At 34.3% G+C, this 26,518-nt stretch overlaps 1 protein-coding gene across 9 annotated transcripts in view; it reads left to right on the top strand.

Annotated features, from left to right (window-relative positions):
* Window positions 1–21,122, top strand: part of LOC150109879 (DNA-binding protein P3A2-like) — a 343,228-nt gene extending 322,106 nt beyond the window's left edge. For all 9 annotated transcript variants that reach the window (XM_090397115.1, XM_090397108.1, XM_090397155.1 and 6 more), the window contains one exon: window positions 20,356–21,122. In XM_090397115.1, coding sequence (XP_090253241.1) covers window positions 20,356–20,579 — 224 coding nt within the window. In that variant the 3' untranslated portion in view covers window positions 20,580–21,122. The remainder of the gene's footprint in view (window positions 1–20,355) is intronic.
* Window positions 21,123–26,518: the final 5,396 nt, after the last annotated feature.

The following is a 26,518-nucleotide window of genomic DNA, read 5'->3' as shown; positions in this document are numbered from 1 at the left end:
CATTTTCCCATGCCCACACTTCCAGCCTATTCAAATCATTCTGCAAAGATTGCATATCAGCAGCATTCCTGATTACCATACCTATCTTTGCATAATCAGCAATAACTGTATGTCACTTGTCAAATCCTTCCCAATATCATTAATGTACAGAATGAATAACAGTGGACCAGGCTTGAATAACATTGAATAACAGTGTTATTTTTATTTTATTTATTTTTATTTTTATTAATCTTTGTACTGGTTATGGGCAGTACTACACTTACATCACGTACAGATTTGATATAGGCCTAAGCCTTTACAAGTGTTTTACCCTATGCCTGTTCTAGTTATCATTGTAGTCATTTTCTGGTGGCAATGCCATACCACCAGTGTGCCCTGTAGGGCCCTCAAGGAAAGAACTTTTATATTCTTCTGCATAAGCCCAAGCTGTTTTAAGTCCTTATAACTATTTGTGTTCCATATGCCATGCAAAGAGATGGTGGTGCTGGTAAACCTCGGAGTTGCCCCATGCTCCTCCCGTATCTTACTAACTAGAGCTTGGTTTTTATAGTAGTTCACTTTATTATTATGGCTATAGGCTAGTGGGCACCCTGTTTCCACCACCTGGACATCAACTACCCAAACGTCACCATCTCTTTTAATCACTAAGTTTGGCTTATGCAAACCTCCAGAGGTCCTATAATGTGGTTCTACCGCAGTCACCCAACCTTTGTTCTTAAAGCGGTTGTTCAGAATGGAGACCACGGCGTCATGACTCCGCATGTGGACTCCATGGGTGTGGAAGCAACAGTGAGACAATGTTTCACTGTAGTTGGCGGCCAGCCCTACAGTTTGAGTCGTCACTACCCCATCGAGCTGTTCGGGCTCGAGTAGGCAGGGCATTGATCCTTGTCCTAATAAGGTCAATGTATGCATTCTAATATTGTATAACCCAAACCCATTTTCTCCAATTTATGTGGCAGTCTACCATGCTGTATTCTGTCAAAAGCCTTAGCAAAATCTAAAAGTATCATGGTGTATCCATTCTCGTTGTCTAGTTCAATGGTAACATTGTTATAGAATGTGAGCAAGTTGCTAAAACATGACCTTCCCTTAATAAACCCATATTGTTCATTGCAGAGTAGATATTCACTGTCAACCCATTTCTGAATGCGGGCTACCAATATTTCCAAAATCTTCACCACCACTCCTGAGATACTAATTGGTTAATAGTTGGATACATCCCCTTGTGCAATGGAATTAACATACATTCCTTCCATTCCTGCAGAATCTTCCCTGTTCTGAGACTCATATTAAACATCCTGGTCAAAGGAATGGCCACTTCAGCTGAACACTCTTTTAGCACACGTGCCGATATTCCATCAGTCCCTATTGCTGAATTCTTATTCAGTTTGTGCAACAACTCTAATACCTCAGCCTCACACACACCTGTGTTTCTTCATCTAATGAAGAGGTAACAGTGAGCTCAATGTTGCATTCACCAGGTTGATAGCTTTTAACAAAATGGGACTCATTAACTGAACAATCTCTTCTGCACCTGTAACCCTCATGCCATCTGCATTTAGAAGAGTTATTCTTTCATATTCATTCTTTCTTTTACTTGCAGCATATCGATAGAATTCTTGTGGGTTGTCTTTAGCACGCAGAGCCAGTTTCTTTTCATATAATCAGACTTTGCTTTCCATACAACAGTTGTGACTATTCTAGCCTGCTGCTTATAACATTCATAATGGATGTCATCCTTATGCAAATGTATTCCTTTCACATCGCCTTTTCTTATGAATCTCTTGCTTAATAAGATTACACATCCATTTGACTCCTACTCTATTTATTCTTCGAACTTGCGGAACACATTCTGATATCACATCATTTAAGTATTGTTTAAATGCATCCCATGCACTCTCGATATTCTTTCCATCCAGCAACCGATCCCATTTCACTGATTTCAGCATACTCCTCAGTTGGTCATAATTTCCTACTTTGTAGTTCAACGTGTAACCTTTTCTGAATGGAACATTCATAAACTTAGTCACTTCCCAAGTGAGTACCGCATGATCACTGTCACCAACTGGAGGCAGGATAGTTACGTCTTTAACTGAAATGCCCTCTGACACTATAATCAAATCTAGTACTGTTTGACCTCGACTTCCTTCTGTCACATGCTGCTTGAGGAAATTGTCCTGAAACAGCTCAATAAATGCATTTTCATTCTTCTCATGAGATTCTACTGCTATCCAATCAATATTTGGATAATCAAAGTCTCCTATTATGATTACTCTTTTCGCACTCACCTTTTCTATTTGATGATGCATTTCTTCATCACCAACAACCGATCCACCACGTCTGTAACATCACTCCACTATGTAATTTGTCTTGTTAGATTCCACCTCCCATCAGATGGCTTCAATCTCACTGCCACATGATTATATATTCCAAATATAGGCTAAAAAGCATAGTGAAAGTATGCAGCCACAACACACACACACACCTCTTTTCATTTTGAAAGGCTTTGCTATAGTTACCATAGATTTCTATTAACATTTATGAGGAACAGTAAAGAATTTTAATTAGGCATGCAGGAATCATATTTTTGATTTTGAAATAATTTAGTTACTAAAACTCATAAATAGAAAAAAAAAGTTTATTCTATTTCTTCTTGTTGCAGGAAAGTATTCCACATACATTGATTAGTTATATTTACTTAACTGTTGATGATTTTCCTTTTTATTTTTAATGTACACAGGATTGCTTTTCTCCTATAAACATATACTATTTAAATAATGTTAAAAGTGTTTTCATGTGCATAGTCTCTTTGCAAACATGAATTTTGTTGTTATTTTTTAATAAGTTTTTATTTCTTAGATTTTTGTTATTTATTCCCTGTTTGTTTACTTATTAAATAAATCTTGTGTCAAAATATTTAAAAATAATGCACTTTTGTTTCCATTTTGTTTTAATTTTTTTGGTGATCTCCTTGACTGCTTTTGCAACTTGATATGTAACTACGAAACAGAATATGCAGAAAAACATTTTGTTCTACTTATGACTTCAGAAAATACCTTAGAACTGCAAAGGATAAAGTTACATTTTCGTTTTATTTTATTAGTTTGTAATAAAATAAAAGGAAGAAAATGAGTTCATAGTTCAAGGATTTGTACAATACTACATGTTTATTATATACTATTTAAATTTAGCATTTTATATTTTGCTTGTCACAGAGGTGTCACTCTAATTCTTAACAGCTGGATCGTAATGCTCTACTAAAATATCTTACCAGCCTCATTGGCTGAGTGGATAGTTTTCCAAGGTATGTGGGTTTAAACACTTTTGTGTTCTTCCTCTTCTTCTTCTCATGCTCTCACTCTTCCCTAACATAACTACCTTTTCCAATAATGAAGGTTTATTTTCTTGATCCTGAGAATTAGTAATAATATTTTTGGTTTATAGATCAAGTGTTGATCAATTTTATAAACTTAACCAACTAGTTTCGCCAAACTTTAACTGTTGGCGTCTTCAGGGCACTTACATATAAGCTGAAACAATCTCACAATTATGTGTAACTATAAAACTGACAAGAATAACTGTAAAAAATTGACTAGAATAATTACAAATAAAATAGTATCAAACGTGCATGAAACACGTATCATGTGTACAACATTAGCTAGCTGTTGCTAAGGAACTTTCTGTAGTTTGTATTAAAGTTCATTTCTTTTGTTTTTAAAGATTTGATTAGGGTTTTCCATATCTATGGGAGTATTAGGCCTTGATTTCTGTTAAGGTTGACAGTAGAACGGGCGTCTGTGGCTGATTCTTTGAAAATTCTTGAATGGTAATCTTCCTCTAAGTAAGGGGAACAACTTTTGTCCCACTCGATGACATGGTTAGTTGTAGAGAAATGAGACGATATGCCAGAAATGTCCTGTCTGTTGTTTTTGACATAGCCAATGTGCTCTTTTTGCCTGATTTCAAGGCTTCTCGAAGTCTGTCCGATGTAACTAGAGCCACACGAGCATGGAATATTATAAACTCCAGCATATTTATAGAAAGGGTGGTTGTCTTTTGGAGATCTTAGTAGTTTACGAATAGATTCTATTGGTTTAAATGTTACTCTTATTTTGTGTTGTTTGAGGAGGTTGGCGATCTTGTAGGAGATGCCACTTACAAACGGAATTGCAATAGTTTTTATATATTGAATATCTTCTTGTTCTTTTTGTGGTGGTTCAGAGAAAAGGACTTTATTGACTAGTCTTCTTGGATAGCCGTTCAAGTACAGATTGTTGGAAATTAATGTTAACTCATCTTGAAGGGTCTTGTTGTCTGTTGTGATGTGAATCGCTCTCTTCTTTAACATGTGTACAATGCTGAGTTTATGTGAGATGTGATGAGAAGAGCTGAAATGTAGGTAGCGACCTACATTTCAGCTCCTCAACCTACATTAGCTGAAATGTAAGTTTGGCGAAACTAGTTGGTTAAGTTTATAAAATTGATCAACACTTCATCTATAAACCAAAAATATTATTACTACCTTTTCCAATGATTCATCTGCTTGCATAATATGTCCAAAGTGCATCAATTTCTGGTTAGCAATAATGACCTCTAAGGAGCAATTTGTCTGTACACTCTCTCTCTAAATTCTTATTGGTTGCTCTTACAGTTCATGGGATTCGTAATAGTCTCCTTCATGCACATAATTCAAATGAATCAATTCACTTTATGTCTTTCTTCTTGATGATCCAACTTTCACATCCATTTATCACTAATGGAAATACCATTACTTTGACAATTCTAACATTCGTGGCCTTACTCAGACCTCTGTCTTTCATCATTTTTGTCAGGTTTAACATCACTCCCTCCCCCATGACTATCCTTCTTTTAATTTTATTTTTGCATTTACCATCATTTCTGATTCTGGACCTCAGTAAATCATAACTTTCAACAATTTCTATTTTATCTCCCTCTATTATAAATTCATTTAAATTGTCAGAAGTCATCGCTTTTGTTTTGCTAACAAATGTTTTTGCTGAAAAGATAGGGTGACAGTATACAACTCTGCTGCAACACTGTCTGCTTCTCCAAAGACTGTTTTTTCACCGAAGCATCTTGGTTTTCATACAGCTTGCTTATCAAGAGAATTAGATGCTCTGGTATTCCCATTGATCTCACTACAATCTAAAGTCTGTTGTGATCCATTCAAATTTCTGATTCTGATTTCACAATAATTCCCCTATTATAATAATTATAGGTTAACTTATCTTAATTCTATCATTATCATTATACTGATGATGATGATGAAAATTCTGATTTCAGAATAATTCCCCTATTATAATAATTATAGGTTTACTTATCTTAAGTCTATCATCATCATTATGATGACGAGACATAACACATGAAGCTTTCTATCAAGGATTACATGCATCCTGTGTAATCACAGGATTAAAAATTGATATAATTCTATTCATTCTATCTGAAGTCTTTTTTTTTTTATTTAATTTTTCTGAGCTTTTTTTAATACTAGTTTGTCACCAAATATCGAAGTCACTAAATTAAAGTTTTCCTATAATCAATAAAACAGATGACTACTTCCTTTTGAAATTTTGTTCTTTCCATAATCCATCTTATGCTTGCTATCTAGTCTGTACCTCTCCTTAGCCTGCCTGTTCTTGTGGCATTGCTCTTATTTGCACATGACTCCAAATTTTGTTAGCTCATTTTCAGCATAACTTTACTTGCATGGGAAATTAAAGTGATAGTTCTGTAATTCTACAATCTGTTTTTTTTTTCTTCTTGAATTGGTGTGAATACTGATGTTTTCCAATCTCTAGGCCAGTGTATTTTCTTCGAAACCTGTTGACAAATTTCAGTCAGTATATTCATTACTTCATCCAAAGCTGCTCTCAATAATTCCACCAACACTCCATCATTTCCAGGAGCTTTTCCTTTTAGCATCTTCTAATGTTGATATCACTTTGTCTTTCATTATCTTGGGTTCTTCAACAAATTCTCCTTCAATATTATCTTTCTTGTACAAATCTTCTACATACTCTTTCCATCTTTTTTTCACTGCTTGTTCTTCAATCAAACATTTCCTTGAATTACTTTTGACAGCTCTTAATCTAGGGATAAACCTCCCTGTAACTTCATTTATCTTTCTAAACAGATCTCTTGTTCTACCTGTAATGTTGCTTTCTTCAATTTAATGTTTTTTCTTATCTTTCCTAACTCTCATAGTATCCATCTATAAAAAGAGAATAAAGTTGAATGTGAGAATTACAGAGAAATTTCTGCAATCTCTGTAAAGATTTATGCAAGCATACTTGAAAAGAGGCTGAGAAAAATTATGAAAGAGAAGCTGGGAAAAGAACAAGCTGAAATCAGACCAAATAGAAGTTATCTGATTTTCATTTTACAGCAAATAGTTGAGAAATCATGGGAGTATGACAACGAGCTGTACTAAAGTTTTGTTGATCTGGAAAAGGCACATAACAAATTACCCAGGGACAAGCTTTTCAAAACACTACAGTTATATGGGGTAAATGGTACATCATACAGAGCAATACGTAGTCTATATTTAAGTTATAAGTCACTAGTTAGAATTGAAGGAAATACAGGAAGATGGTTTGCTGTAAAATCAGGTGTAAGACAAGGATGCACATTATTTCTACTCTTATTGATCTTCTGTGAATCATATTATGAAAGAAAGTGACATTAAACCTGATATTAGAATCGGAGATATCAAACTTTGCTCTTTGCTATATGATGTTGTACTTCTAAACACATCCAGTAAAAGTCTCCAAGGTTCTCTAACTAGATTGAATAATAGCTGTAACAAATTTAGAATGTTAAAATATAATAAATTTAGTTTAATCCTTTATCCAAGTGTGAGCAAACAAAGTTTGCACCTGAAAATATCTTCAGGACTGTAGCAAGGTGGTACATTAGCAATTAAAAGAAAAAAAACCAAGACTATGAAGATAGGCAGGAACAGAAAACTTCAGCTGCATTCTGAATGGAGAGCTATATAACAAGTAAAATAATTTAGCTATTTAGACAGTTTTCAGTGAAGATGAAAGTTAAATCTGGAAATAGATAACAGAATGAGCAAAGCTGGTATGGTGGAGCGGGAGCTGGTTAAATAAATTTATATGGAATAAGAGAGAAATTAGCCAAAGCACTAAACTAGCAGTATACAAGACAGTGTTTCAAACCAGTTTTAAGTTATGGATCTAAGAGTTCTGTTAGAAATAAAGCACCTAATCGAACACCTAGAGGCCAAGATATGAGAGTTCTTAGAAAAATTAGGGGCCTGAGCAGAATCATGTTAAAAGTGAAGGCATTAGGAAGGAGCTTGACATTGTTTGCAGGTGGTATGGTCAGTTAAATAGAATGGGAGAGAAAAGATGAACCAAACAGGTGTTTGATGCCAAGATGGATTGTAGGAAAAAGCCCCAGAGGAGGACCAAGGTCCATGTAGATTGATTCAGTCAGAATTGTCTTAGAAGAAAGAATGTTAGATATGACACTATTTCTGTGCTGACAAGTCAAAAACTAATTTAGAGGAAAATTGTTGATTGGAGATTAATAATAATGTGTAAGATTAGAAATATATACACGTTTACACAAGAATAATGTTTAATTTGCCAAATATTTCGGTCTGAATATTACAGACCATCTTCAGTGGCTACATAGGAATAGTTTTAAAAAACAAGGTGGAATACGAACAATTGATCATTCACACATAGAATGATCATATCGCTAAGTATTAGAAGAGTAAACATTTTTAAAGTCATAATTAAAGATATTAATTCAGAAATTCATATAATAATCTTAAATAACATTAGACTGATATAGGAAATTTACATTTAAAAAAATAAAATTAAATAAAAATAAAATTAATGTGTTATCCTGATTAAACTTTCCAAAATTTTTGATATAGATATACAGTCATTACAATTCAAGTTAGAATGTTGAAGTAAGGCCTCCACACTTTCTTTAAATAAATGTTCAAATTTGTAGCGACATCTGTGTAGGAGGAGAGTCGCTACACAGATGTCACTACAAATTTGAACATTTATTTAAAGAAAGTGTGGAGGCCTTACTTCAACATTCTAACTTGAATTGTAATGACTGTATATCTATATCAAAAATTTTGGAAAGTTTAATCAGGATAACACATTAATTCTTTTTTTTTTTTAATGTAAATTTCCTATATTAGTCTAATGTTATTTAAGATTATTATATGAATTTCTGAATTAATATCTTTAATTATGACTTTAAAAATGTTTACTCTTCTAATACTTAACGATATGACATCATGTGGCTCATTCTATGTGTGAATGATCAATTGTTCGTATTCCACTTTGTTTTTTAAAACTATTCCTATGTAGCCACTGAAGATGGTCTGTAATATTCAGACTGAAATATTTAGCAAATTAAACATTATTCTTGTGTAAACATGTATATATTTCTAATCATTATGTCACAAGAATCGAATAATGTGTAAAGTTAATCATATAGCACTGTCATAATAACCTGAATACCCCTTGAGGATACATATCAGGAAATTGATCATTATTCATATCCTTATTTAACATGGCTTATTCTTTTCTTTTTTTGTCATTTTCTCTGTTTCTGATTCATATAATATAACAAGACTTTCACATTGCTATTGACGATCTTTATTTTGGTTTTATCATGGTTTATGGTGCTTTGGCAGTCTTAAAATAATCAGCCAATCCTTTTTGCTTCTTCTTCTTCTCATTTTAAACTGCACACATAACGTGTAGTTTGACTAAAGTCATATAATTTTCTAAAATAAATATGTTTGACTGTTCAGATAAGTTAATGAAAACCATCAAATTTATATCTATTATATAGGGGAAGTGAAAGAAATAAAAAAGTTAAAGATAAAAAGTAGTATGGAAAATCCAATCAGAATTGCCAGTAGTCCGAAAAGGCTTCATTTCCCATCCCTTTTCCATTTATTTTTTTAAATAGCATATCATCATGAGTAATTGCAGTGTTTGTCATGTTTATATTTTTGAGCTACTAAATTAAGGATTAATTGGTGGTTTAAGAGAGAATATTTCCTTTTTATACCCAGAGAAAGGGGCGGGGGGGGGGGGGGGGGATGCTACATTATTATTGTGACATTTACTTTCGCCATTTTATCTTTTTTTCTAATCAAATTCCTGATGTTTGTTCCTACTCTACTATACTATTCTTAGTTTGTTCTGCTTGCACTGTTGTTATGGTTCTTTCTAATATCTCCATTTTTTAATATTATTTTGATTTTAATGCATTCTCTAATTTTTCTTCGGAAATTGCTCATATCTATGGTCTTTTAATCTTTAATCAGCTGTTTTATTTCTAACCCAACTGTCAGAAACATAAAATAGATTCTAACACAATCTAGAATCTAGAGTTTTGACTAATTTATTTTTTATTCCATATAAATTTATTCACTTACAAAATAAGATTAATGCATTATAAGCATTAATCTGTTGCAGTTAATAAGAATTCCCAAAATCCATTCTCCAATCAACAGGCTACAGATTCGAATCCTACCATGGATGTTTTGGGATTCTCTTCAGGCAGGAAATAATTTTATTGTTATAGTTTTCTGCTTGAAAAAGAATTTCACGTATGGTGGTGAAAGAGCATAGTTTCCAGACTGTGTAAAAAATACCATAAAATAATGAAATTAAATAAAAATAGAAAAAATCATTAGCTCATTCATGGTGCTAATGCTGTATTTACAAAAACCTAATGAATGTGGGAGTCACATAAAAAAAATAAAAAAAAGAGCTTCATGACTTTCTATATTTAATCTTTCCATAAAAACAGATTTGATGCAACACTTGATTTTTTCAAATGAATCCTTTGTCTAGACCAGTGGGTCTCAAACTTTTTGAAGTTGGGGCGCATTTAAAATCCTACAAATAATTGTAGGCACTATATACAAATTTCTGAGAAATATGTTATAATAATTAAGTCAAATAAAACAGAAAAAAAATAATGCGATAAAAATAAAATGAAACATACCTTAAGTTTATTCATTCTTGTGTTTATGAGAAACATGAGCCTGATGTGTCCTAGTGATTGCTTCAATGTTTGGGCATATATTTGAAAGGCAAACTCTCATTTCCTCGTCAATACATTGAAGAGTTCCTCTCTTTTTGCACTTAATTGTGGTGAGGGTAGAAAATCCTAATTCACATAAATATGATGTTGAAAATTGTAGTAAAATGTTCAAAGCTTTTTTAGATATTGACACATATTCTTCTTTTATAGAAATCCAAAAGGCTTCAAGAGACAATTTATGTTTAATCATCAATCCACAATCAGTGGATATAGCTGCCAGTTCTTCTTCTTCTTCTGTTAATGTTAAACCAAAATCACTTGAAGTGTCCATAAATGGGTTTCTAATCCAATCGTATTGTTCAGTGTTAAGTGATGGAAAATAAGAACTCAATTTTTCTTCTAAACTTGTTAAATGTTCAACTATTATTGGAAGTGTTTCATTTATGCAAGTGTTACTTACCAATGGAAACATTTCCAAATTACCTTCAACAGCTTTTCTTTTCCAAATCTGTAGTTTTCTCTGAAACGCTTTCATTTTGTCAGTGGATGTGAGAATATTTTCTTCTTTCCCTTGCATGCTAGTATTCAAAATATTGAGCTGCTGAAATATATTGGCCAAATACTGTAACCTGGCAATCCAAAATTTGCGCCGCAGGAGGTTACAAAAATGTAATTGTTTCGTCTCTTCAAAAAACGCAAGAAGTTCTTGTCGTAGCTTGTGTACACAGGTAAGTACTTTCCCCCTTGACAGCCACCTCACCTCAGTGTGTAAAAGCAGTCGTCTGTGTTGTGAATCCATATCGATACAAAGCTTTTCGAATAAATGCAATTTGACAGGTCTTGTTTTAATAAAGTTTACCATCTGAACAACTTGATCTAAAACTTCTCTTAATTTTTCTCCCAATGTTTTTGCCATCAAGGCCTCCCTATGATGAAAGCAGTGAGTTACGATAACATTCTCATTTTTTTTTTTGCAAAAAATGTAAGGCCCTTAACACAGCCTACCATGGAAGGGGCTCCATCTGTACGAATGCCTACACACGACTTCCATGTCAACTGCCATTTATCAAGATAGCTATTCAAAATGTTAAAAATGTCTTCACCTTTTGTAGACACACTTAATTCTTTGCAAAAAAGAAACTGATTTACTATTTGATCTTCATTAATAAAATGGACGAATGCTAAGAGTTGCGCCTTGTTGGTAATGTCTGTTTACTCATCAACTTGCAATGCAAAATTTGAATACTGAAGTTTATTACTGCATACATTTTTCTCGATATCAGAAGACATTTCTATAATACGCCTGTGAACTGTATCGCTGGACAGAGGAATCCTGCTTATTTTCATTGCTGCTTCATTTCCTAGCATTGTCATGACCATTTTTTTGCATGCAGGCAAAAAAAGTAACTCACCTAAAGTATGATCTTTCATATTTTTTGCTCTCAGTTCTGAGACTTGATAAGAAGCGATTTGAGCTTTATCAGAAACAGTCATTATACTTTTAAAAGAATTTGCTGCTTTTGTTTGCTGTTCAGACAATCTCTTGAAAAAATTTACAGATTTATCTTGTAAATTAGAGTGCATAATTTTAAAATGTTTACTCAATTTACTAGGAAGCAATGATTCATTTGTCATTTTACATCCACATACTAAGCATAGCGGCAAAGGATGATCACTTCCGGTCCAAGTGAAACCAAAGCTTAAATAACTTTCATTATATTTGTGAGTAGGCCGCGATTTTGCTTTCTTACTTGCACTTAACTTTTGCTCACTTCCAGAATCTGATTCTTCAATATCACACTTCTTTTTGAGAAATCTATCCATTTTATTTGGGTGTATTTATCTGAAAATAAGTAATATGCACATGACATCCACTTCCAACAGTTTTAAAATAAGTAATATACACAACAAGAATAAACCATATTCTTGTTCTTTTTGCAAGAAAAACCACTGTTAATTAACATAATAATGATGTGTTGACAAAAAGAGCAGTATATTCGTAATGAAAAGGTATAATAGAGTAACTATATTTATTTTTATATATGGACACATATTTCTCTGGAATACCACAGGGCGCACCCTTTGAGAACCACTGGTCTAGACAAATGGTGTGTGTGTGTGTGTGTGCACATGCATGTGCAGACTCATGGACTTTTGGTGCTCTATTGAGTAATAACAAGAGAAAGAAATCCAGTATACTCCTGGATGGGAAAGAGAAAGAAGCTGATTGTTTGGGGAAGCAAAGAAAGAAAAAAAGCTAATTTGCAAACAGGATGATAGAGCATCTGACACAATGCTAGAGTACATTTCTGACAAACCTTTGATGTATGGTATAAAAACTCTTGAAGTGGCTTCTTGAGATACTTAAAAAAAGAGTTTTTATACCATACATCAAAGTCCACAGACAAGACCTGAGTTTTAACCATTAGAGAGGAAAGGATATTTAATTGATCTCAGAATCTGGATCCAGAAGAAATTCTTTGGAGAGTGTGCACACACACACACACACCATACAGAATGGGTGGGCTCGGAGGCGAACGGACGTGCCTGAAATTGCTCCTACTTTTACCTTGATTTGTGTGGTACCTAACAGAATAACTGGATGTATCTGATATCAACTGATAGCTTGTACAGTTCTCTATCTAGCAGTGAGTAATTTTGGTGATAATTCTTGACTTCTGAGAAGGATAATGGCATGAAGAGACATAAATAAGTCTTTCTGTAGACTCCTTTCCCAGTTGATAAAACTGAATGCTCCATCTAGGCTATCTTCAGAGGAGAACATCTAGAAAAAGAAAGTTTACTGCCAGTGTAAGTTTGATTTTTTGGATGAATATAATTGATGCTTTTTTTTGGGATGATGCACTACAGTACTACATACCAGCATATTTGTTAGCAGTGACGTGCAGATGCTGTAGATTAGAAATTTCTAATACTCAGTAATTTAGCATGCAAATAAACTTGGTTATTTAATTAAATTTACATATTTCACTATGGCTATTGTTAAGCTACATGGCTACTGCATACAGCATGTTCTTATTCTAAAAACGTCATACTATGAAGTAAAAATATCACTAAGTAATTTTTTAAAATTTTCTTTTCATATCTTTTAAATTTTCAATTTTTCTTGCTAGCAAAGAATGAGTACCGACACCTATTGTTTTACAAAACAAACACTAGATATAATTAATTCTGTGAAGAAAAACATCAAAGGCCATCAAGGAAGAGTTCCTGACTGAAAAGTTGTCATCCATAATGGAACCATAATGAAGGCCTTGGTTGTTAAGGGAAGTTGTTAAGGATGTATTACTCAAAATGTTCCATGTAATAGTTATATAGGAGAGATAGGAGAACCCTTTTCAGTTCCTTCAATGTTTTTGGAGTTTATTTTAGCAAATAAAATAATCCTCTTTTAATAGTAAATTCAATAACTTAACAATATCAGAAAGAAATCCTTCTATAGTAATTCTAATGTATCAGTTAACAGAATATATGCAGAGATACCACATTTGTGCTAATTAAAAGTCAATTGCAACATAATAGTTGGAAATCTTGTTTTTGAAATCTTCTCTATCAGGCCTTCTGTGTGGTTCTATATTTCTCTTTGCATAACTCTTGGTTTTCTTTTAAGATGAGTAAAAATTTCAAGGGAAATGGAATATTCAGTAATGGAACCATACACATGTGGAATTTAACTTATATAAGTTGTAGTTAGCAGTCTCCTTGTATTCCTACTTGGACTCCATGAAGACAAAGTTAGCAGAATAGTGATAGCAAGGTTATTCTTTATCCAACACCATGTGTCTGTGGTTTTTGTATGTTGAATTATTCATAGTGCTGTTTCTGGTATAAACTCCAGTTCAAAAACTGAAAAATTATTTTATTCTACTAATTTCTTTTGCAGTATTGCATAGTTCATCAAGACTAAAGATATTTTTTAATTTGAAAACATGTAGCAACAGAATTATTTTTAATACATAAATTAATGTTGATAGAATTATTGTTAAAATGATTAAGGTTACCATTTTGTAGAATTTATTTATTTTTTAAATTGTACCCTCAAAAAGAAGAGACACTAGAGGGGAGGGTATCTCTCCATTGTGGTCAACATGTCTTTGAAATATACATTTAAGCCCAGGTGGAGCAAATCTTAAAACATTGATTTCAAGAAGTGGAGAAAAAAGAATCGCCCATCTTTAATGACAAGTCCAAACACGAGTTTTACCACTTCATATATCCATAACTTCTTGTTTTTATTTTTTATGATGTGTGAGCAAACAAAATTTGTATGTGAAATAACTTCATGACTAGACTAGACTACTTGTATATGGAGGTAGACTTCATGTCTAGTTGCTCTGGTATATCATAATGCACAGCATATTTATTTTCAGATGTGTATATTGTTATACATTATGGAAAGAGTCACTACCTAGATCTTTATTGAAGTTTCATCTGTGGTCTAGGATTAGGATCCAATGTTGCCAGTATTGTAATTTTGTTTGCTGTGAATCAGTGTTAGAAGTTCTGTTTTGCTTATGTTTGTGTAAAGGATAAAGACAAGAATATAATTTCTTGTTAAGTATAATTTACTTTCTAAACAAGTGAAAACTGCTTGCTCTACCCCCCCCCACACACATTTATCATGTATGTCAACCCTCTAAAGTCTAAAGAATTGTGATATAATCTAATGAAGACATATTGCATCAACTGTGACAGCTATCTAGAAAAAGTATTATCCAGAAAAGAGAATGCTTTTTAATGCTTTAGAATTGATCATGGTCAATTGTGAAACAATGATCATGGAAACATGATTGATGCTTCCATCAATCATCAAAGCTGGGTTAGTAGGTTTACACTGGGTGATGAGAAACATCTTCCAGCTAATGATATAAATATGAACAATAATTATTTATTTCCAAAGCTCTTTCATCAGCAATCGGCATGAATTCTTCAATGTTGGTGAATTGTTGTTTTCATTTTCCTTTACAAATCCATGCTGACCATCATAAAGAATGCTATGTCCATTAACCCAACCCTGTATTCTATTCCTTACCAATCTCTCCAATACCTTGACCACAACTGCAGTTATACAGACTGACCTATAGTTGGAGACCTGTCCTAGAGCCATGCTTGTGGAGTGGTACTATTTTGCCTTCTTTCCACTCCTTAGGAACCCTACCCACTACAAGACTTTCATTAAATATCCAGGTCAGGGGCATAGTCAACTGTGGTGCACATTCCTTAAGAATACATGGCGATATGTAATCCATTCCCACAGCCTTATTAACATCTAGCCCAACCAATATCTGATACACCTCTGTTTCTTTCTCTTGCAATTCTCGTAATACTTGCCTCTCTTCTATATATTCAACCACATCATTGACACGTATGATATATGCTGATAAAGTGTGCTTGTTCAATAATTCCACTATATCCTTTGCAGCTGTTGGTCTGCTGCCATGATTATCCACCAATGTTAGTCTGCCATAATTATTCTTCCTCTTGCTTGCCATATATTGGAAAAATTCCCTCGAGTTAACCTTGGCCTGATCGATCTCCTCTCAATTTCACCTTTTCTTTCTTTACCATGCTCGTCACCTTTCTAGCCTGCGCTTTATACTCTTCATGGGTCCGATCACCACGAACTACCTTGTACCCCCTCCACAACATTTTCTTTTCAAGCACAGCTTGCTTAATTTCACTGTTCATCCATTTTGCTCTTACTCTATTTGCTCACCCAACCCTTGGTATGTCATACATTGCTTTTGTCAGATACTTCCTTGTGAGTTTCCATGTGTTACGTCGTTGTTTTCTCTATATTATACCTTGTTCTATCTCTAAATAGCCCACTTTCTAATCTACTGTTGTGGCTTTAAAATATTAATTCAGTACTGTTTCCTTTTCGGATATTGGCAAAATTTATTTTATCCCAAATTATAGGATATTGGCTGGCGTAATTTAATTTACGCCAGCCAATATCCTATAACAGAAGAGACTCTTGTTCGGGGAAATAATTCTAAATTCTAAAGGGATAAACACAATTATTTATCTTACGCTAGCTGTGTAGATTCAGTTAGCAGTCGTGACCTGAATCTCACTTAAGCAATAATATCTAATTCCTTCCTGCCAAAGGCTCTATTTCATAAGTGGTGGTTTGAATTCGTAATCAGGTATAAACTCAGGTATAAGATACAAAACATGTTTATTGGAAAAGCACAAAACATTTACAGATAAGAAAATTCAAATACTCAATAGAACAAAACTCACTCTAAGTTAAGGTTCAACAATGAATTTGAGTAAGCTAAATCCTTCAATTACGAAAGGATAAGATTAAGTGTAAGCATAACACTACTAGGATATAATTCCTTTCACAAGTTATTCACAAAACATGCATTGAACACTTTCATTAATACTCTATCAATAACCATCTTAATTCTAAATTCCATTAGTCAAGCCTAGCCATTCTCAATCAAAATACTGCCTATCAACAATTCTTCTTTGCTCCACGTAGTCTTAATTAATTCATTTAAATTCTCACTTAAAAGTTCTCTATTAGTGTCCTTAGTTTACACCATACACAAATTTCTTATTCTTCTAAGCGCTTTTTTGACATAGAATGAAATTCTTTATATTACCAGATCCTTTCAGATTTCATGCTGCCATCTCATGTAGATCTGGATTACCTTACTGTGTAGTTATCGGACATCTTTGCGCCTGGCGATGCACTACGCTTTTCTTTGAATCATTTCCGGACTGTGGCATGCTGTTTACCGCTCCGCAGGAAATTTTCTCCGTTCTCCTCGATGGGACTTTATTTGAAGGCTCGATTCTGCATAGGCCGCCATAATACGATCAGCTTCACTTGGAAATCCTCAAGCGTCCTCAAGAATAGGCCTCTTCATCCGACATCACTGTAGTCGACCCACCGCTCTCTCACGAATCTCCTGACAAAACTCCTAAAACTTAAATCCAGGAACCAAAGAAGAAAAAGCCTTGTAATACGGCACGTATCATCTTTTATTCATCCTTTCGGGCGCCATCTATTCGATGTGTTTTTTACCCACGAACCCCATCGTTCATGCCCCTTGGGTGATCCTACACTCTCCCTAATCTGTTAGGTTACCCTATTCGAGGTAGTCGTTCTGACGTTGCTTTCCATGTAGGTACAGCCTCCATCGCTACTCTCGACTCGTACAGATTATACACGATTATTCCGGATTACTACTTATTATCTTTCTGGAAATTTCGTAATGTACTAGACAGCTTAATGGGATTTACAAATAACTTAACAATTCCCCTTACATAATTCTTACTATTCTGACACAAAATTCTTGCTTCTCATTTCAGTTATACAGGAATAAATTTCAATACATGGCACATATGGACTACACATTATCACATAACATAAAGAAATTTCTCATAATTACTAGCTGATGTGCAGGTATCTCCTTAATTAGTAATATTTATCATGTTAAATCCTGAATGAATGATTTCTTTGCAAGATTCCTTCATTCAGGATCTAACACATGCATTGTCAACATCTTTTCTACTCAGCTCATCTACCCAACGTATTGATGCTAACTGACTACAGAGCTTCCTATAATCACCTGCTTTATACTTCCACATGTATCCATTTTTGGTAGTGACTGTTTCTTGTTTCATCACTTCCCAAACAAGTACCTCATGATCACTCTACCAACCAGCAGCAGTGTCAACACTTCATTAACAAGTCTTTAGTTGCTTCAATCACATGCTAGCATTAAGATATTTATCTCAGAAATTCCACAAACTCACTCTCCTTGTTCCGACACACTATCTCCTCCTTCCAGTCTATATTCCTGTAATTGAATCTCCCATCAATATCACCTTCTTTTTACATGCCCAACTAATTTGCTTAAACATTTCACAATTGGAATTCTGTTGATAGTGTTAGTTGATAGTGCATGCACAGATTTTGAATCTGTGCAAGCACTATCAACTTCCACACTTTGTGGACACACCGTTCCTTTGCATATATGCTGATAAAGTGTTCATTAAATAATTCCACTCTATCCTTTGCAATGATTACTCTGCTGCCATGACTATCCACTAGTGTCAACCTGCCATAATTATTCTCTCTTGCTTGCCATATAACAGAAAAATTACCTTGAGTTAACTGACCAGCCAATCTCCTCTCATACTGCACCTTTTCTTTCTTTACCATACTTGTCACCTTCCTAGTCTGCACTTTGTACTCTTCATGGATCTGATCACCACCAGCTGTCTTGTACCTCTTCCCCAGCATTTTCTTTTTCCAATGCAACTTACATGATTTCACTGTTCATCCATTTTACTCCTCTATCTCATCTCATCGCATCTTCCTTTTACCTTGCGGTGTCGAGGGATAGTTAATCATCGGACCTCAAACCGTTTACAGGATAGGGTGGTCAGCTCTGCACCCTGATGTATCCTATGTCTGTAATGTCGAGTTCTCAATTACTCCTCTGTTTACTTTCTTAACCCTTTGCATGCAGTTATACATTGCTTGTGTCAGATATTGCTTTGTGAATTTCCATGCACTGTCAACATCTTTTCTACTCAGCTCATCTACCCAATGTGCTGATGCTGATTACAGAGCTTCCTATAACCACCTGCTTTATACTTCCATATATCGGTATATCCATTTTTGGCAGTAACCTTTTCTTGTTTCATCACTTTCCAAACAAATATTTCATGATCACTCTCACCAACTGGCAGCAGTGTCAACACCTCATTAACAACTACATCTTGTGAAGTTATTACCAAATACAAAACATTAAAGCTTCCAGTTGCTTCAGTCACATGCTGCTTAAGATAGTTATCTCTCATATGCTCAACAAACTCAATCTCCTTGTTCCCATACACTATCTCATTCTTCCATTCTGTATTACTGTAATTAAAGTTTCTTTCCCATCAGGATCACTTTCTTTTTTATATGCCCAACCAATTTGATTAAACATTTCACAGTCAGTATTCTCTATGTTCCCTGGCCTATAATAGCATCCTCTCAGATATACTAGCCTGTTAATTTCAACTTCACACCACACAGATTCAAAATCTGTGCATGCACTATCAACTTCCACACTTTGTGAACACAATTCCTCTGCGATCATTAACAACACTCCCCCTCTTTTCACATTTCTATCCTTTCGGAAAATTATATATCCTTCCATTTTTATTCACGACATCACATCCTCTTCAGATAACCAAGTTTCACTTATTCCAATTATCTTTGGGCATACTGACTCAATCAATGCAACAAACTCAGCTCTCTTGTTTCAAATACTCCTTACATTTGTGTACAAATATAACAATCTCAGTGTCCCCTATTCTAGCTGCTATACCCACCTCTCTCTTCAGTCTGACCACTCCTGTTTCCCTGAACATGTCTTTTATTTCCATTCCTACCTGTCTCATCCTCACCTTTCTGCATTCCATCATGTTGTGCTGCTGCACAAGGTGATGGAATGCAGAAAGGTATGCATTGCGAAAAAGCTTCAACCTCGTATCCATCTTTCTCCTGTTGTACAATCTGTTTAGTTTAGTTGTGCTGTCCTGTTTCACAAGTAGACTCTAATCATTTACTACAATCACTTCCTGACTCTGTGCCTTCTCAGAAGATAATAGCCTTTCTAAATGCCCAACACCAAACCCTTTCAAATGCAATCCATCAACTTGAAACCATTCCAATTTTCCTTCAAATTCACTCCACAGATTTACAGATTAAACTCACTTTTAGTTTTGTTTGGTGTTGCAATACTGTTAAAATAAGTAATGAAGGGAAATTGTTGGTGAGTGGAACACATTATAAGAAAGCATTGTGAATACTGAGAATGTTAAGGATTTTAATATTCAGTGTGATAAATATTTTTGGTTGAGTGAGTTATAATGAACATCACTCATAACAAGTAATATTCTGCATAAATAATCAACGTTTATGCAGTTAAAAAACAGATATCTGACGTTAAAATAATGTCTTGAATGAATAAAAATTTTCTTTTAATTTGTTGAGTCTGATTATTCTTTATTTTTATTTGCTCTTTGTAAAATAAATTGCTGTAATGGTATGTCTCATAAGATTTTACTGAGCTAAAAACTGTTTCATAGCCAAAAATGTTTGGGAAACACTGGGCTAACCCATTGCACTCCTGATTCATTCATTTAAGGATTGTCTATATAAATTACATAATTACATTTTAAAAAATGTTTAGCTGTTTTACATAATACATAATTTATAAAAAATTTTTCTACCTCTAGCATTTCCTGTATCAGGGATGGTAACCATACCTGTTTCAATGTACCAAACAGTAGTTGCCAATATTTCTCAACTTAGTGAAGCTCAGGCCCATGGCATGCAAGTTGCTATGGCTCCTATTGTTACTGAGGCATCAGAAGCCACTGCCAGTGCCACAGATACTGTGGAAGTCTTAGCCGTTAATGCATCATCATCTTCATCAGCAGGAACAAGGGAACAAAGCTAGAAGTAGTCAGGAATTATTTGTATATATAGATTTTTCTCAGACGTTGTTCATTGTACAGTTTCATGATCTACTACTGCTACTACTATTGCTGCCAGTATTTTAAATGCTGTTAGTCACATAATCGGGTCATTTTTTCCTTGTTCCTGTTTCATAGTGTATGCATATGTAGAAGAGCTGAAGATTTTGTGAAATGGAACCAGAAATGTTTATAAGATGCAAATTTAAAATAAAAAGTTTTCACTTCATTTGTGACCTACAAACAAAGTTGGATGCTTGGAGGTGTAAACTATGTGAAATATCTTTTTTTTTTTTCACATAATTATTTGTATTTCACATTTTGTGTAACTTACTTCATTTGTAAAAATTCATAGAATTGTTGATATAGACCTTGTATTTGCATTCATTTTTAGTTATCACTGCATCTAATTCTTTTGTCATTAATACAGCAACATAGAAAATAGTTGCTTTTAAGTCGTTTTTTCCTTTTTTTTTTTCCACATAGTTTTTCAACTTTTTTTTATGTTATTCATGGCTGTAATAAACTTTTAACAAAATCATTGCCATGGTAGGGTGTGTGTGTGTGTGGGTGTGTGTGTGTTCCTACTTATATATATATATATATATATATATAAAAGACAGCTGTATGTGCAATATGATATATTAGGTGTTAAGTTTAATTCAGTAAATAAAATGATAAGTTAATGAAGGAGAATGTGTTTTTTTCAATGAAGTTTTAAAATTAATCAATTTTTATATAGTATTTTATACTAAAGTAGATTTTCTAGTAAATACATTTAATAATTCAATTTTTAGTCATAATTATTTTTGTTTTTTTTTTCATTTTTCCCATTGTATTATATTTTTTAAATGAGTTATATGGCATTCAAAAAGTCCTGATTGATTTTAAAAGACATACACCTAATTATTATAAGAAGTTATAAATGTGTCAATGACATTTTTCTAATTGTCATGGACATATTTCATTCATATTTCATTTGATGATTTTTGCATATTTATCATTCTCTCTTAAACAAGGATAAGAATATTCTAGTTTACATGCTGAAGAATTTTACAGAATCTCCTGGAGATTAATTTTATTCTTTGCAAAAAGAAAAATAAAAAATAAAGAAAATAGAGAGAGAGACTTGAGAGTTCTGTAATTTTGGGACTTCAATTTTAGGATATTCCTTTTCATTAATTTTCTTTTTTTGTATCATGTCAGCATGTTACTTCTGAAGTTTTATTACTTCACTTTCTGAATAGTCTGAAGCAATTAATTTTCTTGAAGTAATAAAACTAATAATGTACCAAATGAAGAACAGAGCAACCTTCAGATCTAGATATCCTATTTTGAAGGAGGAAAACAAAGCACTCATAAAGGCAGCAGCAAATAAGATTTAAGAAAATGTCAAACAAAGAAAAATTTTATTCCTTTAAGTCATCAAAATTTCTCATTTAGAAGAGAAAACAATTAAATACACACACAGTATGACTCAATAAACTATATAAATTGTGGACCAGTGACCTTAAATTGATAGAAAACATGAAGGATAGGCATTTAGCAATATAACTGTATTAGATATAGATATCTATAATAAATTTAGTGTAATCCTTTATCCAAGTGTGAGCAAACAAAGTTTGTGCCTGAAAGTATCTTCAGGACTGGGGTAAGGTGGTACTACACCGGGCAACTCGTTGCAAAGGTGGAGCAAGCTAACATCACTCCTATCTCAGTATCTCCCATAATGCAACACACATCTCCTTGCGGATATGTATAATGTTATGCATTAAGGGAAGGGCCATTCCTTCCCTTAATGCATAACATTATACATGTTAGCTTGCTCCACCTTTGCAATGAGTTGCCCAGTGTTGTTACCACCTTACCCCAGTCCTGAAGATACTTTCAGGTGCAAACTTTGTTTGCTCACACTTGGATAAAGGATTAAACTAAATTTATTATAGTCTAACCAAGTGAAAAATAAACTTTCAATATAGATATCTAGAGCCTCTTGAGCTCACTACCTTTACATTATTGGCAAAATATCAAAAGAAAATAATTTCTAAATTTTCATATGAATTTTAATGCATTTTATCCTAAGTTATATCAAGCTTGATAAGATTTCTCTTTCTTTTTGTAGTTGGAATTCATATATAACATGTATACAGTAGTATAGTGTTAAAGCATAGGAAAAAATTAAGGAATATTAGATTTAAAAAAAAAATTTTTTTCTCCTTCTCTCTTCCTTTCATGATATCCAATCTTTTATTTTTATTTATTTATATTTCATATTGAAAATAAGAACATGTAAGAAAGTTTTAAAGCAAATAAAAGTTGAGCAGCTCTCAGATGCAACCTAAAGTACCCAAACATTATTGAAGAAAAAATGAAAGAGTTTGAGAACAGGAACCAAACCTCCGAGATTCAGTGGCAAGCCCTGGAAAAACCATTGATTGATTCAGCCAGAGAAGCATGTGGTGAGGTTGTTTGCAAGGATAGAAAAATCAGAACTCCATGGTGGACACAGGAAGTTAAAGAGGCAGTGAAGGAAGAAAAAAGAAAGCATATCAAAAGTTCTTGGCAAATAATTCAGCTTGTGCTCTTAGACAATAAAGAGACAAATGTAAGAAAGTTAAACACTGTGTAAAACTAGCTAAACAAAAAAAGTCATGTGAAGACTAAGAACATAGAAAATAAATATCTCAGAAATGAGATATTTCTGAGAGAAGCTCAGAAATGGAGGAAAGAGTGCTGTAAAGGTAACAAAGGTGATAAGAAAACTGGAGAAAAAAGATATCCTTGAAATATGGAGTAATTACTTTGAAAAATTACTAAATGAAATAATCAGTGACAGCATAGTGGTAAAAAACAGGCATGCAATCAGGAATACATATCCATACTTGAAACAGAAAAAGCCATCAAAAGCTTGAAAAAATATGGAAAGGCAGGCTGATGAACAGTCTGCTTCCATGCCTATCTCTTTCTTCTGTAAGACTCTTGCCTGTCCAGTCTTTGATGTTGTCTTTCCATTGGAGTCGGGGTCTTGTTCCTCTCCTTCCCTCCACCATCCCCTACAATATGATTCTGGGCATCTCTCCAGATGAACCCCCTCATCAAATGATATTTTTCTTCTTTAGATACTAGCCATATGGTCTCTTTTCATCTTTAATCTTTTAAGAACCTCTTCATTGCTCACTCTTTTAGTCCAGCTGATACAATCCATTTTTCTCAAGCACCACATTTCAAACGGTCACTCATCTCCTTATTGATCATCCTGGACTCGCATCCATATGTCCCCATGCTCCAGATCATTGTCTTTGAGGATTCTTACTTTTAATTGTTTGTTCAGATTTCTGTTTCCTAATATTTGGAAAAATGCTGCTTTTTGCTTTTTTAATTCTGTTCTTAATTTCATAATTAGATCTATTGTCATCTGTTATCCAAATCCCAAGGTATTGAACACTTTTTACATTCTCTGTTCAAAGTGATTTCCATTCCATCATTTCCTTTCCATGAAATCTTCATCACTTTTGTCTTTTGAATGTTTATTTTCATTTTATGTCTCTCATTTCCAACTCTGTTCAGTCTATTCAAAAATTTTTGTGAACTTTCTTCTGTTTAGCTCATAAGTACAATATTATCTGCATATCTTATATTATTTATCAGATGTCCATTTATCTCTATTCCATTCTTCAGATCTTCCAAAGCTTCTCTCATCATCCATTCACTATAGACATTTAAAAGAAGTGGAGACATCCCACACCTTTGCCTCACACCCTTTCTTATGTGGATCCATTCAGTATCCTCTCCTTGAAATCTAACCCAAGTTTCTTGAGTTTTATATATTCTGAATAACACTCTGATCATTTTTTCATCTATTGCTATTTAATCCAAAATATCAAATAAAACAGAGTGATTAATATTATCGAAAGCTTTTTCGTAATCCACAAAGCATACATATAAAACTTTATTGCACTCGATCATTCTTCCCCCCAATATCCATAGTGTTGTAATAGCTTCCCTGTTTCTCCTGAAATCAAATTGTGCTACATTTAATTCTCTCTCTGTCATCTGTTCCATTCTTCTATATACGAGGTAGTATCAAAAAGTTTCGAGACTAGCTCTGTTTACAAGAAATTACTTTATTTATCTACGTTTACACACTATCACCTTCAAAATAGTCCCCTTGCATATTAATATAGTGCTCCCATTGTTCTTGCCACTTCTGGAATGTGTCCTGAAGGTGCTTGACATGCTTCGAAAAGAAGACTTTTCGAAGCTTGTCAAGCACCTTCTGTGATTCGCGTTGGATCTCCGCAACGGTGACCTTTGAGCTGGATCTTCATCTTCGGGAAGAGGGCAAAGTCTGCAGGAGCCAAATCTGACAAGTAGGTTGGGTGCTGAAGTGAGATCACATTGTTTCTGGCGAGAAACTCGTGTGAGGAGAGCTCGGTGACAGGGTGCATTGTCGTTGTGGAGCATCCAATTTTTTGCATGCCACAGATCTGGTCGCTTTTGCTGAATGTCCTCCCTCAGATGCCTTAAAACCTGGCAGTAGAACTCTCTATTGATGGTCTGGCCCCCGAGGATGAATTCTCGATGCACAATGCCGCGAAGGTTGAAAAAGACAATAAGCATGCACTTGGTCGAGCTGCAGACCTGCCTCACCTTTTTCAGTTGTGGAGATGATGGGCTCTTCCACTGTGAAGACTGTTGCTTTGTCTCAGGGTCGTACCCGTACACCTAAGTTTCGTCACTGGTAATGATCCTCGACACGAAGGATGGGTCATCCGTGGCATGCTGACGGAGTTCTTGGCAGACTTTGATGTGGTGTACCTTCTGTTCCTGGGTCAGCAGCCTGGGGACAAACTTGGCAGCAACACGGTGCATGTTCAAATCACCCGTGAGGATTGTCTGGACTGTTATGTATGACACACCGACAATGGCAGCAATGTTGTGGAGTGTTCTCCGACGATCCTCATGCACAAGTTGCCAAACGGTTTCAACATTTTTGGGCGTTGAGCTCATTGAAGGTCTTCCTGATCTCTCATCGTCTTCCAGTGATGATGTTCTGCTCTTGAAGCACATGTGCCACTCAAAACACCTTGAACGACTCATTGCAGCATCGCTGTAAACTTGCCGAATCATGTCAGATGTCTCTGTGACAGATTTTCCCAGTTTCATGCAGAATTTCACGTTTGCTCTTTGTTCTAACTTGTTGTCCATGATGAAATCGCAGATGTGGTAATGCAGGTGGCCAGAATAGCATCAGTTGCACAGCTCCCGATGTACATAGGATGATGTCTTTTGGCACACTGACTTATGAAGATAGGTGCTCCCTGTGACTGTGCGTGCAGCCTTGTGCTGCCATTTGTTAGTGTGTTACAAACCTAGTCTCGAAACTTTTTGATACCACCTCGTATATATTATGTTGATTAGAACTTTTGTAATGTGGCTAATCAAGCTGATAGTTCTGTGCTTATTGCAATCCATTGTTCTTGTAGTCTTGGGAATAGGAATAAAAATAGATCTACAAAGTTTTTAGGTATTCTATCTGCCTCCAGACTTCTATTAAAGATGATGGATAGAAGTTTTATTCCTTCCTTTCCCCAATGCCTTCAGCAGCTCTCCTTGAATATCATCCACTTCTGGAACTTTCCTATCTTTTATTCTTTTAATGGCTACTTTAGTTTTCCATTCCTTAATTGCTGAGGTATCATTTTCTATCTGATTTCAGATAGAAAAGATGAAGATAATTATTTCAGATTATCTTCATCTCCATAAAGTTCTGTTAAATACTCTTTCACCTTATCATTTTTTCATGTTTTTTCCCAACAAAATCTTTCCTTTTTCATCCTTCAAAGCACCACTTTTTGTCCTTCTCTTTATCCCTGAAATCAAGTTCAAGCCTTCATAGACCTTCCTCATATTCTTTGCTGTA

The sequence above is a fragment of the Typopeltis vanoorti genome, chromosome 1, assembly GCF_054136105.1.
Source record: "Typopeltis vanoorti isolate ZY-2024b chromosome 1, IOZ_Tvanoo_1.0, whole genome shotgun sequence".
Taxonomy (NCBI): Eukaryota; Metazoa; Arthropoda; class Arachnida; order Uropygi; family Thelyphonidae; genus Typopeltis; species Typopeltis vanoorti.
The sequence above is the reverse complement of the archived record's forward strand: the minus strand, read 5'-3'. Positions and strand labels throughout refer to the sequence as shown.